This window comes from Copadichromis virginalis, linkage group LG23 (genome assembly GCF_057382275.1).
Source record: "Copadichromis virginalis isolate Kocher_CV1m ecotype Utaka linkage group LG23, C_Virginalis_male_GT1.1, whole genome shotgun sequence".
NCBI lineage: Eukaryota > Metazoa > Chordata > Actinopteri > Cichliformes > Cichlidae > Copadichromis > Copadichromis virginalis.
In genome coordinates this window covers 52,469,137-52,490,221 of record NC_140639.1, presented here as the reverse complement: position 1 = coordinate 52,490,221, position 21,085 = coordinate 52,469,137, and the positions used below count along the sequence as shown (strand labels likewise).

The following is a 21,085-nucleotide window of genomic DNA, read 5'->3' as shown; positions in this document are numbered from 1 at the left end:
CCTCCGAGAAGCTACAGTTCATAATATGAGGATATATACTTCGGGATAACAGCACCGACGCTAATATTAACCATTCATTATTAAATTAAATTATCAGATTAAAAAGTCACCTAACGAATGTAAGACAATTACTTGTGCGTGTGTGTTTGTATTGTGCATCATTGAATAAGGGCCAATGTGCCTGCTACTCTGGGTATTTTACAGGTGACAGTGAAGAACCTGAACATGGCTCAACTCAAACTGCTGATGTTTTCTTTATTAGATTTTTGTACGGTTCAAATGAGCCTTTCGATAACAGGAGTACGATAATAAGACGAGTCACATGACGTAGTTTACATCACCACCACCCTAAGCTGAACGGTTCCCTTTGGAACAAAGATTAGAACCATCAGGTTCAACTTTTTAGTAAGTAAGATGTGTAGGTGTAATACAGATTTACATTTGCAGATTTACGGTGCCCATCCATTTACTAATAGTTTACTCATTTATGAAGTTATTGTTTAACAACCAATCAATTAACAATGGTTACTAGCTTCCTGAATTACGTGCTGGGGTATGAGCCATTTCAGTCATATGCTGGCAGGCCAAAGAGCTCCGGCTCAAACTCCTCCATACTCCTTAGTCGCAGCGTAGCCTCCTGGATAAGGCTGCGGTCCAGGTTGTCATCGGGAATCGCGACCACCTGCATTCCTGCTGCCAGTGCTGCCTTTACACCATTGGGAGCATCTTCAAACACCAAGCACTGGGCAAAGACAGGAGAAAAGAAAAACAGTGATATTATCCTATATACTCACCTGGATTTCACCTCCTCAGATGGCACAAACATGAGAGAAAATTATATAATTATATAAAAGTATAATTAATTTTTTCTCTGTAGCTTGACTCTGCTTAATCCTGTCAGGTAGAATATCCATTTATTTTAAGAATAATGACCCTGATGAGCCATAATGCAGGCCAAAACTTCAAACATACTGCAGCTGCCAGTGCTCCCCCTCAACCTCCCCGTAGATTCAGTTTTATTTAGATAGCGCCAAATCACAACAGCCACAAGGTGATTTTAAGTTACAGACTCTACAATAATTTATTGCTTTTATTTCATGTCACTAAGGATTACCCAGAAGTTCTTCATCTTTTCCTATTTTATGAAAATGTGATGGTTATACAACAATATCAGGGTCCATGACAGACTCAATGGTGCTCAAGTGGTTGAGAATCTGCCTGCTGTGCTACTGTCTGTCAGAATGACCACCTTCAAACTGTGAGGAAAACGACACCGTCAGGTGGGAGCCCAGTTTAGAGGTAGTGGTAAACAAAGATCGTGGGTTTTCACTGCACTGTGGGCAGCTGCATGATGACGTGTGATGCTCAGCAGCGGTTCTGCTGAGTTAATGCACTGTGGAATCCACTATGACCAAACTGCTCTGACAGCGTCATCAGTTTCACAGTAAAGCTGATGTTTGTGCATGTCCATGGTGCAACTGCAGAGCATATATGCAAGTGGTCCTGACAGGACTTCTAGGGTGGTATGTGAAAATACCAGCCGCACAGGAGTCAAGACAATCCTGTGTAAGTCAGTATATTTGTTTTAACGAATTGGACGCTATCAACACACAGCCCACAGGAGCAAATGCATCTATGATCACATCTCATAGAGCTAGAGGTTGAAATTTCTACTGTGGACACAATTTATTTTTAAGCAATATAAAAAAGACAAAATACAAACAAATAAATAAACTAGATCTTCTGAATCTACCACAGGAAATATATAAGAAACTTCTTTTTCCAAACAGTGGTAAGAGTGCAGCACTGTCAGGTTTAGGAGGAATATTTAATCCCAACTATTCAAAGAGATTTAGCTGGAAACAGAATGACATCTGTGCAGATGTAGACACAACAAACTACCTACTGCAGGGGTGGGCAACTCCAGGCCTCGGGGGCCGGTGCCCCTGCAGGTTTTAGATGTGTCCTTGAACCAACACAGCTGATTTAAATGGCTAAATTAGCTCCTCAACATGTCCTGAAGTTCTCCAGAGGCCTGGTCGTGTGATTCAGGTGTGTTGACCCAAGGTGAGATCTAAAACCTGCAGGACACCGGCCTTCGAGGCCTGGAGTTGCCCACCCCTGGCCTACTGCCATGCCAAAATATACGGTGATGTTGGAGGTGAACTATTTAAACGCAGCTGAAATTAAGCCCATGACACTTGACCAGTAAAGTGAACAGTAAACACAGACTTGCAGCAGAAAATCAGTACAATCAGCACAGTTAATTGATCTTGTTCAAGATTTATCTAAAACGTTGTCAGAATTAGAAAAAGAAGTGTTTTGTGTGAGGGTGCACTGATCTTCACCTTCAACTGTTAGTCCTTGACTCATCCAAATGAATATTTCTATAATCAAATTCCCTCAAGACTTTCTGTGTAACTCTTCGGAAAAAAGGGAATTCTGATAGCACGCAAACGGATCTGAGAAATTCATCCTTTAGTCAAAATAAATGTCAGCAACAACAGACAAAGTTTTCAGTTTGGCACAGAGATGCACTGTTTGCTCTTCTGCCTCCACACACATATGACATCCCATTCTTAATCCATAGGGTTTATTATGATGCTGGCCCACCCTTTGCAGCTATTACAGCTTAAAGTCTTCAAGTAAGGCTTTTCCACAATATTTAGGATGTATGGGTGTGTTTATGGGAATTGTTGAGTCACTTTGGAACAGGAAGGAGCCTTCCCAAAACTGTTCCCACAAAGTTGGGAACAATAAATAGTTCAAAATGTCTTGGTATGCTGAAGACTTCCAGGGGAATAACATCGCTCTTTTGGACCATCCTGCGTGTTCCCCTGATCTAAATCCAACTGAGAGCCTTTGGGGATGGATGGTGAGGGACGTTTACAAAAATGGACAACAGTTCCAGACAGAAGATGCCCTTCATGTAGCCGTCTTCACCACTTGGAGAAATGTTCCCACTCACCTCATGGAAAGGCTTGCATTGAGCATGCCACAACGGATTTTTGAAGTGATCAACAATAACGGTGGAGCTCCTCATTACTGAGTTCATGTTTGGAACTTTGATTTCTGTTTTGGGGAAAAGTATTGTTGTTTTTGATCAGCTGTAAAACTATAATGCACAAAATGTTTTCAGGAGTGGCCAGACTATAAAAAATCCTCCAAAAGCACACTGACAACTCATCCAGGAGGTCACAAAAGGACTCAGAACTCTAGAAATATCGGGCTGGCTGTAACTCAGGAGGTAGACCAGATTATCTAGTTATGGATCCCTGGCTGGTGCAGTGTGCATGCCAAATATCTTTGGCCAAGATACTAACCCTAAGTTGCTCTCCACTTCTTCTTTCCTGGGTCTTTTCACGTGTGTTATGAACAAATCTTTTTTTCGGTACCGGTACCGGTTTTATTTTGTTGTATTTATCCGCGACACCTTAAAGGCCGGTCCTGGAAAATATTGTCGGGCATAAACTGGTCCGTGGCGCAAAAAAGGTTGGGGACCGCTGCGGTAGAGCTCAAAGTGGAAATACACTATTTTAAAGGGCTGTACACACCCTGTATGCATAAGCAGAGTATATTATCATGCATCAGTGACAGCTAGTCAGTGACAGCTAGATACGATTCCTTTTTTGGTGATTTTCTACAATTAACTGCCTCTCGCCCCGCTGTTTCCTGTTGTTCTCTTTCAGCAGCATAAAAATAGACGATGTCTATTATGCATCAGTATGAATGTGTGTGAATGTTAGATAGAAAGCACTTGTGTAGGAAAAGCATAAAAAAGTGCTCCTGGTTTAAGTGAACAGTAACATTCATTCACTAAAGTCAAACATTTGGTCTCCTCCGTTCCCAGAGAATGGACCACTGTTTAATGAAGAGTGGGTGCCTCACAATGACATCGCGCTGTTGTGTTTTTGTTTTTCATCTCCAAATGCTCTGTTTAAACTGAGTTTTGTTGTTTTATGCGTTTTATCCTGAAATAGGGGTTATGATTTATTCACACAGTGCTTCTACATTTTGGCTTAGTCTTTGATGAATAAACAAATATAGCGAAATGCGACACGAGTTGTTTTTCAGGTTGTATTACCTTCATTCTAACACCTGGTATGGGCTGGACAGTTCTTTATTATATCTTTACAACTGACAGAGGGTGTACTTTCTTTTTTCTCTTTATCACAAATTTCTCTTTCAATTCCATTTTTTCTTTTTTGTGGCTTATGGCTCCAAACAGCACTTGAGTGTGAATAAAGGAAGTTGCAGTTTAATGAATCTTAAGCTCTACAGGAGTCACCAAACGCTAAGCTTTACTGAAGCCTTAAAAACTCTTGTTCATTTCAAGTCTAATGCTCAGGCTGAACAAAGGGGCATCCTCAAGCCTCTTTAAAACATAATTGACTTCTGTGATGTCACTAATCCTGAAACTGAAGGATCTTGAACAATGGTGGTGGAAACACTCAGAGTCCAGAGCACTCTTGCTAATTCCCTTGATTGAGAGCAATTAAAAACGGTAATTATCCAATGAGCTCGTGCAATGACCTTTAAATCTGCTTCCTGATTGTGCTGAACTGGATGAAAACAGACACAGATGCACAGCAGACTAATAGCTTGGGTGGATTACAAAAGTCAAAAGTTAAAGAAATGAACTAAAAATTTCTAGAGCTGCACAAAACAAATCTGTGGATCAACAGAAATAGCAAAAAGAAAAAAGAACCACTGAAAGGATTATATGCATGTTAGATACACTACTGGTCAAAGGTTTTGGACCACCCCAGTGTTTCCAGTTATTTATTGAAGTTCAAGTTGATCAAGTCCAAATGGTACAAAGGTGAGTGGTGAACTCCCAGAGGTTAAAAAAAGGAAAAACAATGTACATTATACATAATTACACACGAAGGCCATCTTCAGGGAATCCAAATTCAAAGCTTCCAACTGACTCCGCCCAGCCTCCTGACTTAAGATCCCCATGAGCAGAGTTATGAGGAGACACAGCGCCCACTGGTCCTGCTCTTCAAAAGGTACTATGTAAGATTTACAACCTGTCCTGGGGCCTGCTCCCAAACACGCAAGAACCAGCAGAACCAACACAATCTGGATTCACTGTGTACTCGAGTACACACTGCTGAACGAGTCAAGACAAAGTACAGTGAGGCAGAGCTGTGTGTTTGCTGTGGGCAGATTCATACACAGACATTTGTTACAGGCTCACACACATTTGGCCCTCTAATGCAAACACATTGCCCCTTTAGAGGAGCATGGTGCAATAATGTGACAGCAGCAAATGCCTGCATGCTGTGATTTGGAGGCAACTTGACTGGCTACAGTCTATGCTGCTGGCTATGGACAACAGTTCAGTAAACAAGGCTCTCATCTACAAGATTAATGCGACTGAGGTGAACAGTGCGTACAACCTGAAATATAATTTCTTTCTACCCAGAGATTAATAATAAATAATAATAATGGATCGCATTTATACAGCGCTTTTCAGGACCCTCAAAGCGCTGTACAATTCCACTATTCATTCACTCTCACATTCACACACTGGTGGAGGCAGCTACAGATTAGCCGTCATTTACCCTCAAGAATGCTGCACAATTACGATCGTGGCTCAAGAGTTGGGAGTTCGCCTTGTAATCGGAAGGTTGCCGGTTCGAGCCCCGGCTTGGACAGTCTCGGTCGTTGTGTCCTTGGGCAAGACACTTCACCCGTTGCCTACTGGTGGTGGTCAGAGGGCCCGGTGGCGCCAGTGTCCGGCAGCCTCGCCTCTGTCAGTGCGCCCCAGGGTGGCTGTGGCTTCAATGTAGCTGCCATCACCAGTGTGTGAATGTGTGTGTGGATGGTTGTGTAAAGCGCTTTACGGACTAGAAAAGCGCTGTACAAATACAGGCCATTTACCATTTTTACTCTGCACAATTATTTCCCCGAAATCAGAGAAAAGTCAAGATTCTAATGCAACAAAAACAATAGCATCTTTGCAGTTTTAATTTAAAAAAAAAAGCAAGCAATTTAAATAACATAGGACTGCACTGCTGCCATTTGGGTGACTCTAACCCTCATCAACACTGCTACTGTGTAATCAGCATCTAGCTAGCACTCCAGAAAAGGAAAGAGGACTAACATTTCTACATGACATAATGTTTCTACAACATGTCCTGTCATGTCAACCTGTCATGTTTCGGTAGGTTTGAGAATTGCTGACAAACTAAAACTGGTAGGAGTTTTGTATTAAAGCTTTATAATAAAGAGGTCAGAGTAGGGAAACACGGCAGACACAAGAACATAATAATATGGTAATTTCTATGTTATTACTATGCAATTAGCAAAGTAAAAACCACTTAATACCCATTAATATCAAGGTAGCAACAGCGGTTACAGCTGAGTAATACTGCCCTGAAATTTATGTAATAGAATAATGAGAACCCACAAACTGGGGGTAATAATATGGAAATACAACTCCATAATAAATTGTTAATAATAGGGTAACAAGGGAGGAACAAGAAGATAATACAGTGTTATTACCACTGAAATACCTGAGCTGCAAAATGCAAAACTGCCTGTTTCTATTTAATAACACATTAATAACCAAATAATAACCTTTTAAAACAAACCTAAAAAATAGTAATGACACCTGTGCATAGTTTCTGTGTAATAAGGAGCAATTTAATACCACGGTCATGATAGCTGATTAAAACAAGCATCAGGAAGTCCTGATGACCTGTGGTTAGTTTTGGGTTAGCAGAGTGTAGCAGAGTTAATTTACATTTATACAGACGACACAGATTAATTCACTGAATTTGTTATACCAACTGTATCTGCTCTAGTATGAAGACAATATACAGTAAACTGGAAATGAAACATCTGCTTTCATCGTGTTGAATTCAATTCAATTCAGAGCCACTACAACTGATCTGAGGATTTTCCCCACTTGCTGAATCTCACTTTCACCCCTGACTGCTCTCATGTCTGTTTAGGTGTAGAGGATAAGTCACCCTCTACCATGTTGGCAACATAACTCTCTTTTACTGCTTGTGTCCTAAATAATATTCAAACTGAATGCATTCATTAGAATTAGAGTACTTTGTATTAGATTATTAGTATTAGAGTACTTTTTCCACTTTTACTAGAGTAAAGAAGTTGAATCAGTACTTCAACTTGTTCTGGAGCATTTCAAACACAAGTATAGAAATATAACATATAAGACGTTCTTCAAGAAAACACGATTAAAGGCCAAAGGTAAAATTATTATATACATTATATAAAATATATTACACTGCAGCAGCAGTTTTAGCCGTTAACACAGAGGTTCATTTTTAACATTATGAGTTTAAGGTGTGTAAGCCTGCCATGGGGTCTCACGAGTGGAATAATGTGCGAACAGCTCTCGCCTGTGATAAAATGGAGATGTAATGATGGAAGAAATATGGAACAATATATTTTGCAATACCTTAAAACAAAAGACCATAATGTGAAATCATAGATATTTTTAGTTTGTCATTTAATACAGATCATCACCTATATTGCACAGCAGGTTACTGAGCTGTGAGGAACATCCTCAATTACCTGCTGTGCAACGGAGCACCCGTCTCATCTTAATGACCTTACAGTACCGCATCACCCCAACAGAGCACTTGAGTGTTTCCTCTTTTATACACCTCTCTGTGTTCAGTTATTACTTATTATTAATCCCTCGCGCTCTTCCACAGCGTGTCGTTGTCCTGTCTTTGTATCCTCATCCCCAACCTGTTGCAGCAGATGGCCCCGCCCCTCCTGAACCTGGCACTGCAGAAGGTTTCTTCCTGTTAAAAGGGAGTTTTTCTTTCCTACTGTCGCCACATGTTTGCTCATAGGGGGTCATATGACTGTTGTGATTTTCTCTGTATTATTGTATTGTTGTTGTATTTCGGTGCTATATAAACACAACTGAATTGAACTGAAATTGCATGTTTAGATTCAAAGCAAAGAGATAGTAGAAATAGTGGGAAGGCGATACACTGTACTGCAAACCTAATACGCTTTATGAATATAGAATCAAGCTTTATATCACTTTCATGTCTTCATGTTTCAAACAATAATGCCAGTATATAATATATTATGTAACTTGTATGTCTGAAATTTAAACATCAACAGGTGCTATGTGCAAAAAATGCCAAAACAATATAGAAACCATGAGCCATAAAGAAGGCTTTCAATAGGTGCTGATCTGTGTGAGAAACCTACTTTTCTCCTGCTTGTCTGGAAAATCTATTTTTGGAAAGTGTTATTTTAAGTTAAATAGGACTAATTAAAAAGTGCCGCCTGTAAACCAGCACATATGATGACGCACACATACACAAACATTTGACAGGATATCAACCAAAACTCCAGATAAAACACATTTATTTCCACGGCATTAGTGAAATAAGTATTCGATCGCTGAGCGAAATATGACAGTACTTGGTAGTAGGGCTGCAGGATTTTGCATAAAATGAGAATCACGATTTTTTTGCTTAGAATTGAGATCACGATTTTCTAACGATTAATCGTGCAGCCCTACTTGGTAGAGAAACGCTTGTTGGCAGTTAGCGAGAAGATGTTTCTTGTAGTTGGTCACCAGGTTTGCACATATCTCAGGAGGGATTTTGGTCGTCTCCTCTTTACAGAAACTCTTAAATCCTTTTGTTTTCTTGGCTGCTGCTTGGCATCTCGAAGCTTCAGCTCCTTCCACAGGTTTCCTATAGGACCGAGGTCTGGACACTGGCGCTCTCCATGACCTTAATGTGCTTCTTAAGTCACTCCTTGGTTGCCATAGCAGTATCTGCTATCTCCAGTGTTCTGGCTGAGGGAAATCGATTGCCATCTTGACTGCCTTTAGATCATTAAACAGCTCCCTCTGTGTAGTTTTGGGCTGATCCCCATCTTCCTCACTCCATGAGGCAAGATCGTGCATGGAGCTCCAGACCAAGGACGACTGATGGTCATTGTATATTTCTTCCATTCCCATTACTAACCGTTCTCACGAAACTTGTGCTGATGATTTTATATCCAATCAACCTTGTGCAGCTTTTGGCACTGAAGTCCTTCCACAGCTCCTGTCTTTGTGATTTATGACTTCCACATAATCACATTATGTGATGTGGCTACTTCTGATGTTTTTTGTTGAAAACAGTTATTTCTATAATCCAACTTATGATGCCAGATATATCCTGGCTGCACTGCAGAGTACCACATCAGTTCGATCTACAGTAAAAGCAGTGTTTTTGTTCCTAAGCAGGGTCCTGACCTCTGGTTGGCATACACCCAGATGTTTTTGTCAGTGTTATGTCTGTGAAGTGCTAGGAAAGTACAGATGTAGCCTACTCCTCCAGCTTTGTAGCTTTGAAGAGAGACCATCAAACCAAATTTACAGCTACACACACCAACACCAAACCCTATTCCAATGAGGGCACATGTGATCTTCCTCTTAGTCAATAGGAATGAACACAAAGCCGATAGCACAAAGCAAAGATGAAAACCAGCACAAAAAGAAAGTGATTGTGATTCTACTGTAGAAACATGAACAGGCTGCAGCCTGACTGCTCATCAGTTTGTTACCTGTTGAAGTTCAGCAGCTTCACTGCAAATCACAGCTCCCTTTATCACAGTGCTGGGGTCAGCATTTACTCAGCTTTAACATCACTCTGGGTTCTTGGCTAGCTTAGTGTTAGCATGCTGTCTGTGCAGGTGCTACTTGTGTCAACAGTGTGATGCAGTTGTTACTGTCCTGGAGCAGTCTCCACTTTACCATCACGCTCTCATCCTTTTGTGCAATAATAATAAAACTAATGTCCACGCTGCAGACTGCGTCACTATTTTCCTCCTCTGATTAACTGAAATCAGCTGATTGTAGCGAGAGTGCAAGAACCGATAAGCGGGATCGATAGGCAGGCAAACTAATGAATCCAAGGAATTGGACTACTGGGAAGCGGTTCTCTACAAGAACCAGTTCTCGATCCTCATCCCTTCCTGTATCCCTATTTGATTTTGGAGTAGACTTTATCCAGTAGGTTTTTCCTGTGTGTAGCACAGTTCATATGCTGGTGGAATTTCAGCAGCACTGCTTTGACTCAACATGATGAAAGTCCAGCGCTATTATGTGTGCTGCCTCTGGATATTTATGAATTTAGTGCTAATGACACTAGAAAGCTAAGGGCTGAGCCAGGTTTAGCATCAAGGGCTATATAGAGAACCAAGCCTATTCATTTATGTCCTCTTTAATGGATATAGGCTTTTATTGTCATTGCACATGTACAACAAAAATGTAGGAGAGCAGGAATAAATGACAAACAGGAGAAATGTATATGAGTTTAGGGCTGCCACGATTTGTCGACTAGTCACGATTACGTCGACTATCAAAATCGTCGACGACTGATTTAATAGTCGACGCGTCGTTTGAAGCTTTGTAAGATCCCAAAAGACGCAGGAATAAGTAGCAGGATTTAAGAGTGTAATAACGGACTGAAACAGAAGATGGCAGCACTGCATGTACAAGGATGCCAGCTGCCGTTAAACCCCGAAGAAGAAGAAGAAGAAGCAGCTGTGTCCCAGAATTCATAGCGCGGCCCAGCTCAGTTTCCAACAATGGCAGCAGCTAGTTAGTTTTAATATTACTCTTATTATTCTTTCTGGGTCACAAAATAAACGTTTAACATATTTTCAGCCGAGAATGTAGCTGTGTAAACCTCAAATATCTGCTCAGTTTATCAGGACACCGCATATTTTCAAAAGCGCTCCGACGTTTTCGGAGACGTCTGTTACCCACTAGCTCGTTAGCGAGCCGGGGGCTAGGCTAACTAGAGCCGTGAGAACACCGGACTCCTGGCAAATTGTTTTCAAACCCACCGCCGTCTTTCGCTACTCAGGTTAAACATGATATATGAGTCACTTAGATAACTTAAAATGTTATTGTTTGGCTTTTTTTTTTTTTGTATTTTATTTGTTCCTGAGTAAATCAGTTTGTCTGAGATTAAAGTTATAGTTTTTACACAGCTGAATAAACGTCAAGCAGACAGCTGATTATCAGAAGTGTGAGATGCTGGAGAATTTACTCCGGTGTCCTGTTATATTTTAGATAGCAAGGAGTTTATTAAACTTCACCGAAACAATCTGCAAATTTCATTAAAATTGAATAAACTATCATCTTGTCTTTATTTTTAGTTAGCACCTTAAAAGCTTAAAGCTGTAAGCTAATGATAGTTATATAAGAGCAGATGCTGCTGGTGCAATAAGCTGTACGTTTTACGTCCAGTGGATGATGATCTGATTAGTCGACTAATCGCATAAATAATCGGTGACTAGTCGACTATCAAAATAATCGTTTGTGGCAGCCCTAATATGAGTCCATGTGTGAGTGGCCTGAATGATGAGGGTCAGATTGGTGAGTGGCTGGGCAGGGGTGGGATGTGGGGGGATAGGGTTTGTTAACCCTTTAAGACCTACCATAGAACCAAGTCCGCCAGAGCTTATTTTATATTTTTACATGCTGTGGAGCCATTTTTTGGGAGCATTTCAAGTTGTTATACATCAATATACCCATTATAGTCCAAATTTTAATAATATGTTTGCATTAAGTGCATAGTAATTACATAAATTGCAAAAAAGTGCAATAAACTACATATAAAATTGAAAATCGTTTTTGTTTTTTTAACATATATTTCTAGTTAGAGAAATTTAAGAGGTTTATCCCTCAAAACTGCAAATACAAAAAAGTTGCACAAAATAGTTTCCCACCACAGGAAATTTATTTTGAGTGTCTTCATAGTTTTATTTTTGAAATACACTAATTTTTATATACTGCAGGAAAAACGAAAATAAATATTATACTGCAAATTTGCAAAAAAACAGCATATGCATCAAAATAAACTATTTCCAGCAGTGCAATATGAGTCCTCAGCATCCCAGAAACGACACAGAAAGTCATAAAGTCAAACATAACTTTTAAAAACACCAGTATAGGCTCATAAGGCCCTGAAGATAAAAAAAAAAAAAAAACTACATTTCCTCAAAATGACATCACTTCTGGTTTCAGGCCAACCCGTTCTCACTCCCAAAGCGTAACATTTTACGCTAGGTGACAAATCGTCACCATATTACGTTTTCGGCTACCCACCACGTTCCTAAATGACGACCTCGGAAAAAGAGGAAATATGAGAACCGACTGGACTGAACCTACACATGTTCGCTCTTTTTCTTCAAATCGCTTAGAAACGCGCTATTTAACATCATTAAAGTCCTGGTTAAGGTCAGGAATAAGGTTATGGTCAGGGCTAGGGATAAGGTTAGGTTTAGGGCTGGAATACAGGGCTGGAACGTCTACTACCGCGGGAGCGTCATTGCACTGGATTCCAGCCATAACCCGCCGCGTACCATAAGAACGCCGAAGGTCTCCTTTCGCGTTCCTCAGGAACGCCGCGGGACGTGACAAAACGTCGACATGTTACGCCTCGGGAGTGAGAACGCTCTGTTCAGGCAGGTCATGGCGGACATGCGATAGTTCGCGCTGATGGACGTAGGAAGTGTTACGAACAGCTGATCAGATCGGCAAAGCGTGTTTCTGGAATATTATGTTTTTGTTGCTGCAAGTGCTTTTTATGCAGTTTTTGCAAAGCTTTATGTGGAAGGAAACTGTGACCGAGGACAAGCTGATGGCATAAGATGTAAGTACAACTCCTCCGGTTTCATATGCAAAAAAATTATTGCGCTACCTTAAGTAGTTGCAGAGCTACCGGGATTTAAAAATAGTTACGCAAAACTGAGTGTTAAAGGGTTAACAGTCCAAATGGCCGAGGGGAGGAAAATGTTTTTGTCTGGACGTGTGAGACACAACTGGTCTGAGGCACCTCCGGAGGGCAGGTGATGGGCAGAATGCAAGGGGTCAATCAATCAATCAATCAATCAATCAATCAATCAATCAAGGCTTTATTCGCCACGTGCAGGTTGCCCTGCAGTGAAATAGGACCCCCTCCCCCCGCGCGACCTTACACCCACGACACAGACACCACATGGGGATACAGGTCGGAGATCGGTAGCGTTACAGAAAAACACTGAAATATACACTACAATGGGAAAGTACAAGAGGAAAAAAAGAGACCTCTACTCATGCTGGGCTCCTGGGAGGACAGCATTAGAACAGGAAACAAAAAAACTCCTCTGCACAAAAAAGCAGATAAATGTCCACAGCACAACATTATAGAGCACGTGACCAGCCACAGGGTCGGGTGGGGGGTGAGGAGTAATCCGAAGCAAACACAGCAGCCATCCTGCCCTGCGCTATTATTCCAGCGCAGGCTCTGACCCGCCGTGTTCCCAGGAGGGAACAAGCATCGAAGGCGTTTTGAAAGGGAGGGGGATGAGTGTGTGCATATCAGTATATGTATGTGTGTGTGCGTGTCCAGAGTTCAGCTGAGACAGTGTCCTTCGCCCTGCCAGGCTCAGTAAACAGTCTGCCAGCCAACCCAGGTGGCCTTGCATGGAACGGGAAGGAACAGACTCAACACAGTCGTTATCAGGCCACCTGTGATGGTCCTGGTTTTCCTGAGACAGAAGTTCTGGCTAACTCTCGAGCTAACAGGCAAACGGGCATCGCTGGGTGAAGACACGAGTCTGACACGACCAGAGACGGTCAGCAGTCCCCAATGAGTCGCCTGTCTTCCAGCTGTAGCTTGCAGCCAACCAGCTGGAAATCAATCTATTATGTTTATTATAGTTATTATATTAAGCATATGTGATGTATCTCCATGATAACATGCTACGTTAGTATTTTCAGGTAATTCACTTTTAAACAACATACTGTAAAGATAAAATGTTAGGATTACCTTCTAGTTTTCAAAGCTTCTGGCATCTAGACACTCAGTATTACCAGTGTAATGACGTATGTGCTATCCTTTTCATGTTACTGTTATACATTTTCAGAAACATAATGAGGAATACAACAGGCCTCATGGAAAGACTTTTTTAACCCTAATCTAATTCTGTTGTAATTGTCCCTGTTTATAAGGATGATGAGAGGTGTTGTGTTTTTCTCAAGAGGCGTGTGATAGTAAGACATATACAACATGACAGTGGTGTTAAAAACACGTGAAACAAGGTGACACACTTACATATAGATTACAAATAGATATATGAACGCGTTCCAGCAACATACAGGACCTATACGAGTGTGTGTGTTTGTATGCTGCCTGCAGTGGCGAGTGAATAAGTGACAGTGATAGATTGCCCATTGAATCTTTCAAATGATGATGAAGCCTAGAGCAATATGAGCCAAGGATGTTTACCATTTCATCATTTCTGTTAAGGAGAGCAGAAATAAAGCCAGTGCTGATGATGGACAGATACGCACAATGGCACACAAGACCAAGTGCAAATGCATGTTTTAGCATTGTGTCTCAAATGTCACACTGATTGGTCCAAAGGTCGATCCGAGGATCCTGCCTCCCTGAGGCCAAGTTTGAATGATTGTTTGGGTAAAAAACAACGTCGATGGCAGAAACAGCCTCCAAGGAAAATAACCATAATGTACATTTATGCAGTCTGACCACATTATTAAAATACAGGAAGCTGCTTGATAATCCTAATACAGTGCAGTGGGTATGGACATAACCCAAAAGACACACAGCAAGAGATCACAAGTAAACAAAGCGGCTTGAGGCGACTGTTGTTGATGCTGTACAAATAAATTAAACAACTTGAAATAGCAGAATGTTTTCCCCTCACAAACAAAACCTAAGGGTTCATTCATAGATCACTTCCAAACAACAGGAATATCCATACCTCATGATGGAAAAACTCCTCTTAACCTGACATGTATAACATGAGGTTATACACACACAATACGGTAACATTATGTTGAAGCACAGTACGTATCACTCCGAGAGGCTCCGCCTACGACAGCCGTAATGCTCCGACAATCCATCAAGCGGTGCGGCTTCGTAGTTTAGCAAAGTCGTACTGAAACATCTGACACAACCAGAGTTCATACATAAGGCACACGGGATTATAAGGGGCTCTGTCGACTTTCAGAAAAATCAAAGGATGATTTTAAGTGCGCCGTATTTTCCAAACAACACGGTAATAACGACGGCCCGCTAGCATGCGCTGCCAAAAATAGTGCTTTGTTGTGTATCTGACGGACGAAAGCTAAACCAGTTCCACACCACTGAGGTTGCAGCATTTTTACGAACCAGTTCAGGTTCATCGTTTCATTCAACGATCCGCTTTCATCCTTCTCATTCTGCGTCGCCGCCATGCTTTTTCTGCCATGTGCGTATGAAAACAAAGGCACTGCGCACGCGCGTTTTACCCATATTCTATTTTACCCATAACGTTGCCCAACATTATACCGGCATTACTGTATTGATATGGCCCAGCCCTAATGTTCATACTTCATACTTCATTTACATTTTGCATTTTTCAACTAAGGTAATGCATGCAGCGACGTAAACCAGCTACCTAAACTGTTGAGCCATGTGTTCTATTAACTTTAACTAGTAATTACTTTATGAATTTCTTCACAAATAAAATGTTACCAATTTGAAAAAACATATTGACAGCTTTCCAATTGGAATATGATTAAGAACAGCAGTTTTAATTGCTCTCCTCTCTTTATAGCCCAGAAACAGCATTAGTGAAGGTCACCCATGACGTTCTCATGGCCTTTAACAGTGAAGTCATCCCTATGCTTGCCCTCAGTGCAACAGCAGTCAATACTGTTGGCCACAATATTTTACTACAGAGATTCAAACATGCCATGGGAATAACAGGAATCGTGCTGCAGTGCTTTGAAGTGTATATGTTTAATAGACTCCAGTTTGTATATCTAAATGGGAATGCCTCTCACGCAAAAGTTAGTTATGGAGTTGCACTGGGTTCTGTGTTACGAGCAGTACTCGTGCTTGCTTTAGGCAATATGATTAGAAAACAAATTTCATTGCTATGTAGCTTCATTTATCCACGAGGCCAGATGTTACAAATCAATTTAAACTGTAAATTAAGAAGATAAAGCATCAGAGAAAAAATCCACTTGACCCATGGCAACAAGGGGAGAACAAAAACTAGGAAGAATTTCTATTAAAATGCAGATCGTTACGATCATGGATTTGCATTCCTGTGTGAAGAGATCATGGCTGACAAGGTAAAATACAACTTAAAAACAAGGTCAGACAATATTTCAAATAAAAATATGAAATTATTATTTCACTGTTTTTCTGTTTGCCATTCAAAACTATTTCTTTTGATGTTTCACGCAGTAGTCATCATATATTTGTGCTGTAACAGTTTGCAGCTGTGTGTCTGAATGCTCTTCACTAACAAGTGGTATGAAAACCTTTGAATCCAAGTGTGCGTTCCTGCACGTGTCAGCGGTTAATGCCTTTCCCTGACCACTGTAACTGCAGGGAGCTCAGTGACTACAGACGCTGGCTTCATAAGCTAAGGATGTCTCAGCTGTCAAACTTTCATAGGTTGAGTTTTATATTCAAAATCAATGTTTTAGAGAAACCATTTCGTTAAACTCGTTAAATGAACTGCTGATGTTTTCTGAACAGATGCCTGTTTTAAAGCATTTGAACCTTTTTTGTTTTTGTAGGCTGCTAGTTTATACTTTATTGTAGAGAGAGAAGATGTCATGGCCTTTTTGACTTAACAGAAAAGTATGGATGTGTAGAAGCAGTACTACAGTTTTATTGCAATCCTTCTGAAAGAGTAGGATTATGGGCATGACTGGGCATTAAAGTACCAGTTTAACAGGTTCTCTGTGAAACTGGTGTGCAAAAAAAGACACATTAATTAAGACAATTTTGAAAGCAGAGGACTTACTACTGTGCTGAATTTAAAGAGATTGCAAATGGGAAAGAAACGTCTTTGGACAGTCCACAGATTAAATCAAGAAACCATCACTAAGCAAACATGGGTGCCTGAAAATGTCAAAGCCACCCTTCCAGGGCAGCCTGGTGTATCCAGGTGTAGTTCAGCAAATCATGTATTATAATAGATAAGAGAAATGCAAAGGGCTGCGGCGTGGGCTCGGCCGTCACAGCACTTTACGCCATGAACTGACATAATATTTGTATTTTATTCCAAAAACTTACAATTTGATTATAGCAAGTAGAAAAAAACCATCTAAGCATGAGCACTGAAGTTTACTATGGACAGTGAAGGCATCACTATAACATCACACCTTCTCTATCAAAACACACTCATCTGTTTTATAAGTGAACCTGATCATGGGGCCAAGTCAAATTCAAACAAGAGACAAATAAATTACGTGATGAATGAACAGCTGGAAATCCACATCTTTCGCTCCTCACTGTGGATCACAGCGCTGATCCTTTATGTGAATCCCTGCAAAGCCCTGATGGTTTCTGAGGAGTGAAAGCCAATAAAAGTATGGAGGTGAGACTCCAATCATAGTTGCTGTGTTGTTGCAGCATCATTATCTACACATCCAAAGCTCCTCTGGCCAAAAGGGAATTCACCAAAGAACCGTACCTGACTCTCTTTTCTCAGACCAAGCCTTCCTAAAATCACACTGCACTGTTTGGTATCACAGTGGTATCACAATAGCCAGGAAAATGTATGTTGTTTGGAAATTATTACAATGTACTTTAATGCAGTTGTACTTGTTATGTTTTATTACTTTTTATTTTCAGTTTGGGATTTATAAAGGGATTCGAACACAACACACGACGTTGATGAAAAGGAAAAGCCTCTATTCAATGGCCCGTCCAGATCAGCGTTGGTTAGAAGTAACAATTCACCCCAGTTCCAAACAATCTGGTCTCCAATGGGAAATGTAAATGAAACCATAATGCAATGATTTACAAATCTCATAGTCCCATATTTCTTTTGCAATAGAAAAAAAACGAGTATTTAATATTTAGACATTTTAATGTTTTATGATAAATATTAGCTCATTTTGAATTTGATGGCAACAATATGTCTCAAAAACTTTGAGGGGGGAAGGAAATGTTGTAAAAGGGAGTGGTAAAAGAAAGAAACAGCTGGGTTATAATATCACAAATGTCAACTAACATAATCATCCTGCTGCAACCAGGTTTCTGTAAGGCAGAGTAAATCAATTTGTTGATCAATTATTAAGTCATGTACTAACAGAGACTTGGAGGAGAGAGACCTAATATTTAATAATCCACATTTCACTGTTTTACTCTTTGGTTCAGATGTGGATACTGTATTGTTCTTTCTTTGTAATTGTTTATGTTTAAGTCGTTTGTTGCTGGTTTTTAGTTTGTTTTTGTCTGTTTGGGAGCTGACACAGTCTCTATGGAGATGGGTTTTTGGGGGGGTAGCAGGAGGAGAGAAGCTGCAGAGAGGCGTGTAAGACTGCAGCTCTGCTTCCTGGTCCCAACTCTGGATAGTCATATTTTGGGGGGTTTAATAAATTTGTCCATATTTCTAGAAATGAGAGCTGCTCCATCCAAAGTGGGATGGATGCCGTCTCTCCTAACAAGACCAGGTTTCCTCCAGAAGGTTTGCCAATTATCTATGAAGCCCACATCGTTTCTGGGACACCACTCAGACAGCCAGCAGTTTAAGGAGAACATGCAGCTAAACATGTCACTCCTGGTCTGATTGGGGAGGGGACCAGGGAAAACTACAGAGTCCCACATTGTTTTAGCAAAGTTGCACACCGATTCAATATTGATTTTAGTGACCTCCGATTGGCGTAACCGGGTGTCATTACTGCCGACGTGAATTATGATCTTACTGAATTTACGTTTACCCTTAGCCAGCAGTTTTAAATTTCCTTCAATGTCGCCTGCTCTGGCCCCTGGAAGACAACTGACTATGGTTGCCGGTGTCTCTAGCTTCACATGTCTGAGAACAGAATCACCAATTACCAGAGTTTGACCCCCGGCGGGTGTGTCGCCGAGTGTAGTCTTCATTTAGCCCAGAATGGCTAAATGAAGCAATCCCATCCAACTAGCAGCCAATAGCCTGTCTCAGCACAACACGAAAGCTCGCGTCAGCCTGACTTCAAGAACCTCAAGGGCGAACCCATCCAAGCTTTTTAGTAGATACACCCAGGGTATCAATTTGAGCTTCCTATGTCACCTCGTTCTTCAGTTACCACATTCACAAACTTAGGTGTCCACGCCACCCGCCCATTAGCCCAACGTTGTCACCACAGTACTCCATCAGCTTGACCAACCAGGGAAAAACCGTGCTGGGAAAAAGCATCTGACTGATTTTGTTTTTGCTTTCAGCACATTTTCCAAGCGTATCAATCAAAATTGTAATATTCTGTTTTGTTTTGAATTTTAAAGACAATCTGAGTAAATACAAAATGCTGTTTAATTGATCAAGAGGAAAATCTAACCTGCGTAGTGCAATGTGGAAAAGCATTCTCCCTGTTTATTTTATTTATTTATTTTTAACGTTCTGTGATGTTTACCTGTTGCTAAACAGACAGGAACTCATATAAGCAGCATTCTACTCAATCTAAGAACTCTACCCACGTTCATTCACCCAATCACACATTCATACAGTGCTTTTATCTAACATTCTTACATATACTCACACTCTGTTGATCATATCATGAATAAATAAATCAGAATATTGTTTTTACATGTCATATTTCACACTGGGAGATGAATTAAAGTAAAGGATGAAAGACGGCTGCAGTGAGAAACACACAGACTGAATTACAAGTGAGTTCTCGGAGCATCAGTTGTGTTACCTGTCACCCACTGACAGGTAACACAACTGTGGAACACATGGGATGTCGTACTGAGCAAGAATGTGCCATTTGGCTAATATAGTATGTGCTGCCTTCATTCCTCTGCAATCACACTTCATCCTGTCTGCCTAGTATTTTAAATCAGGGGTGTGCAGCTCCAGTCCTGCAGCTTTTAGACGCATCCCTACTCCAACACAGCTGAATCCGATGGTTGGATTCCCTCCTCAGCAGCCATCACGTTTGGCCTGATAACAAACCATTCATTAGATTCAGGTGTGTCGGAACAAGGATGCATCTACACTGTACACGGTTTTTGCTTTTCTATGTTTTCAGAAATAATCTTTGTAGTAAAAATGAAAAGTGAACACAAAAGCTGATAAAGTGGCCTCAGAATGTCAGAAAGTCAGTAGTTTATTTAGTCGCTTATTCGTCACTGATTGTTCTTTTAAAGATTTTTACACCAGGGATGAGACAATACTGCTAAGGACTGACACTAAAAGACAAAACATGCATGTATGATGTACAGATGGCTGACAAAGGAACGACCAACATGTTGGAGCCCTACAGTGATGGCTCTGTTACGCTGCGTGGTTCTTTTCGCTGGTGTAGTTTGCAGCAACCTGTCTCCTTAAAGAAAGGATATCGTCAAATCAACAGAAGTTTTATTTCTGAGCGATAACCTGTAAATAAACATTTCTACCTGGGAACCTGAACACTGATCCAAAGATCTAATGTTACCTCAGGGAAATCTGTCCATCTTCAGTTTAACTGAAGGGTGAAGAAAAGCATCATAATCAAGCTTGGATAAGTAGTGGGTCCAAGTCCATGACACTTCAGTTCAATGTAATTACATTTTTTTATAGACCACCAAATCTTTCGCTTCAAGGCATGTGCAGAGAAGACAGCCCTTATTTATTCTTTTAACAGGTTTTCTTGGAGCTGTGTTCAGGCTTCACTATTGCTCTACAGCAGGATGAAAACACGATCGGAGCATTTCTCCAGGAAAAGTGTTCAACTACAGGGTAACAAAGACCTTCTTTATCCTTGTGAGACGGTGCAGATCAGTTGTTGTTCTCTTCACCCTGATGGCGTTTCGCTTCAATCTCACCGATACAAAAATCCACCTGACCGGCGCAACCAGAATCTACAACCCCAAAAACAGGAGGCTGGATGACACGCACACTGTTGAATCAACAGTAAAATCTACAATGCTTTGGGACTGCACGCTCTGACTGCAGAAACAATGAGCACTTAGCAATTTAAAAATGACCTTGCTACTGAAGCACATTTTCATGCCACCCTTCTACAGAGAACGATGTGCTGGTATAACGGGTGAACGCTAAGCTTTGCCAAAGTAGTAATGAACCAACTGTCCAGATAAAA

At 40.8% G+C, this 21,085-nt stretch overlaps 1 protein-coding gene across 1 annotated transcript in view; it reads right to left on the bottom strand.

Annotated features, from left to right (window-relative positions):
- Positions 1-238: 238 nt before the first annotated feature.
- pudp (pseudouridine 5'-phosphatase) overlaps positions 239-21,085 on the bottom strand; it is a 31,058-nt gene continuing 10,211 nt past the window's right edge. The window contains exon 4 of the mRNA XM_085449421.1: positions 239-742. Within this exon, the coding sequence (XP_085305547.1) occupies positions 566-742 (177 nt within the window). The 3' untranslated portion in view covers positions 239-565. The remainder of the gene's footprint in view (positions 743-21,085) is intronic.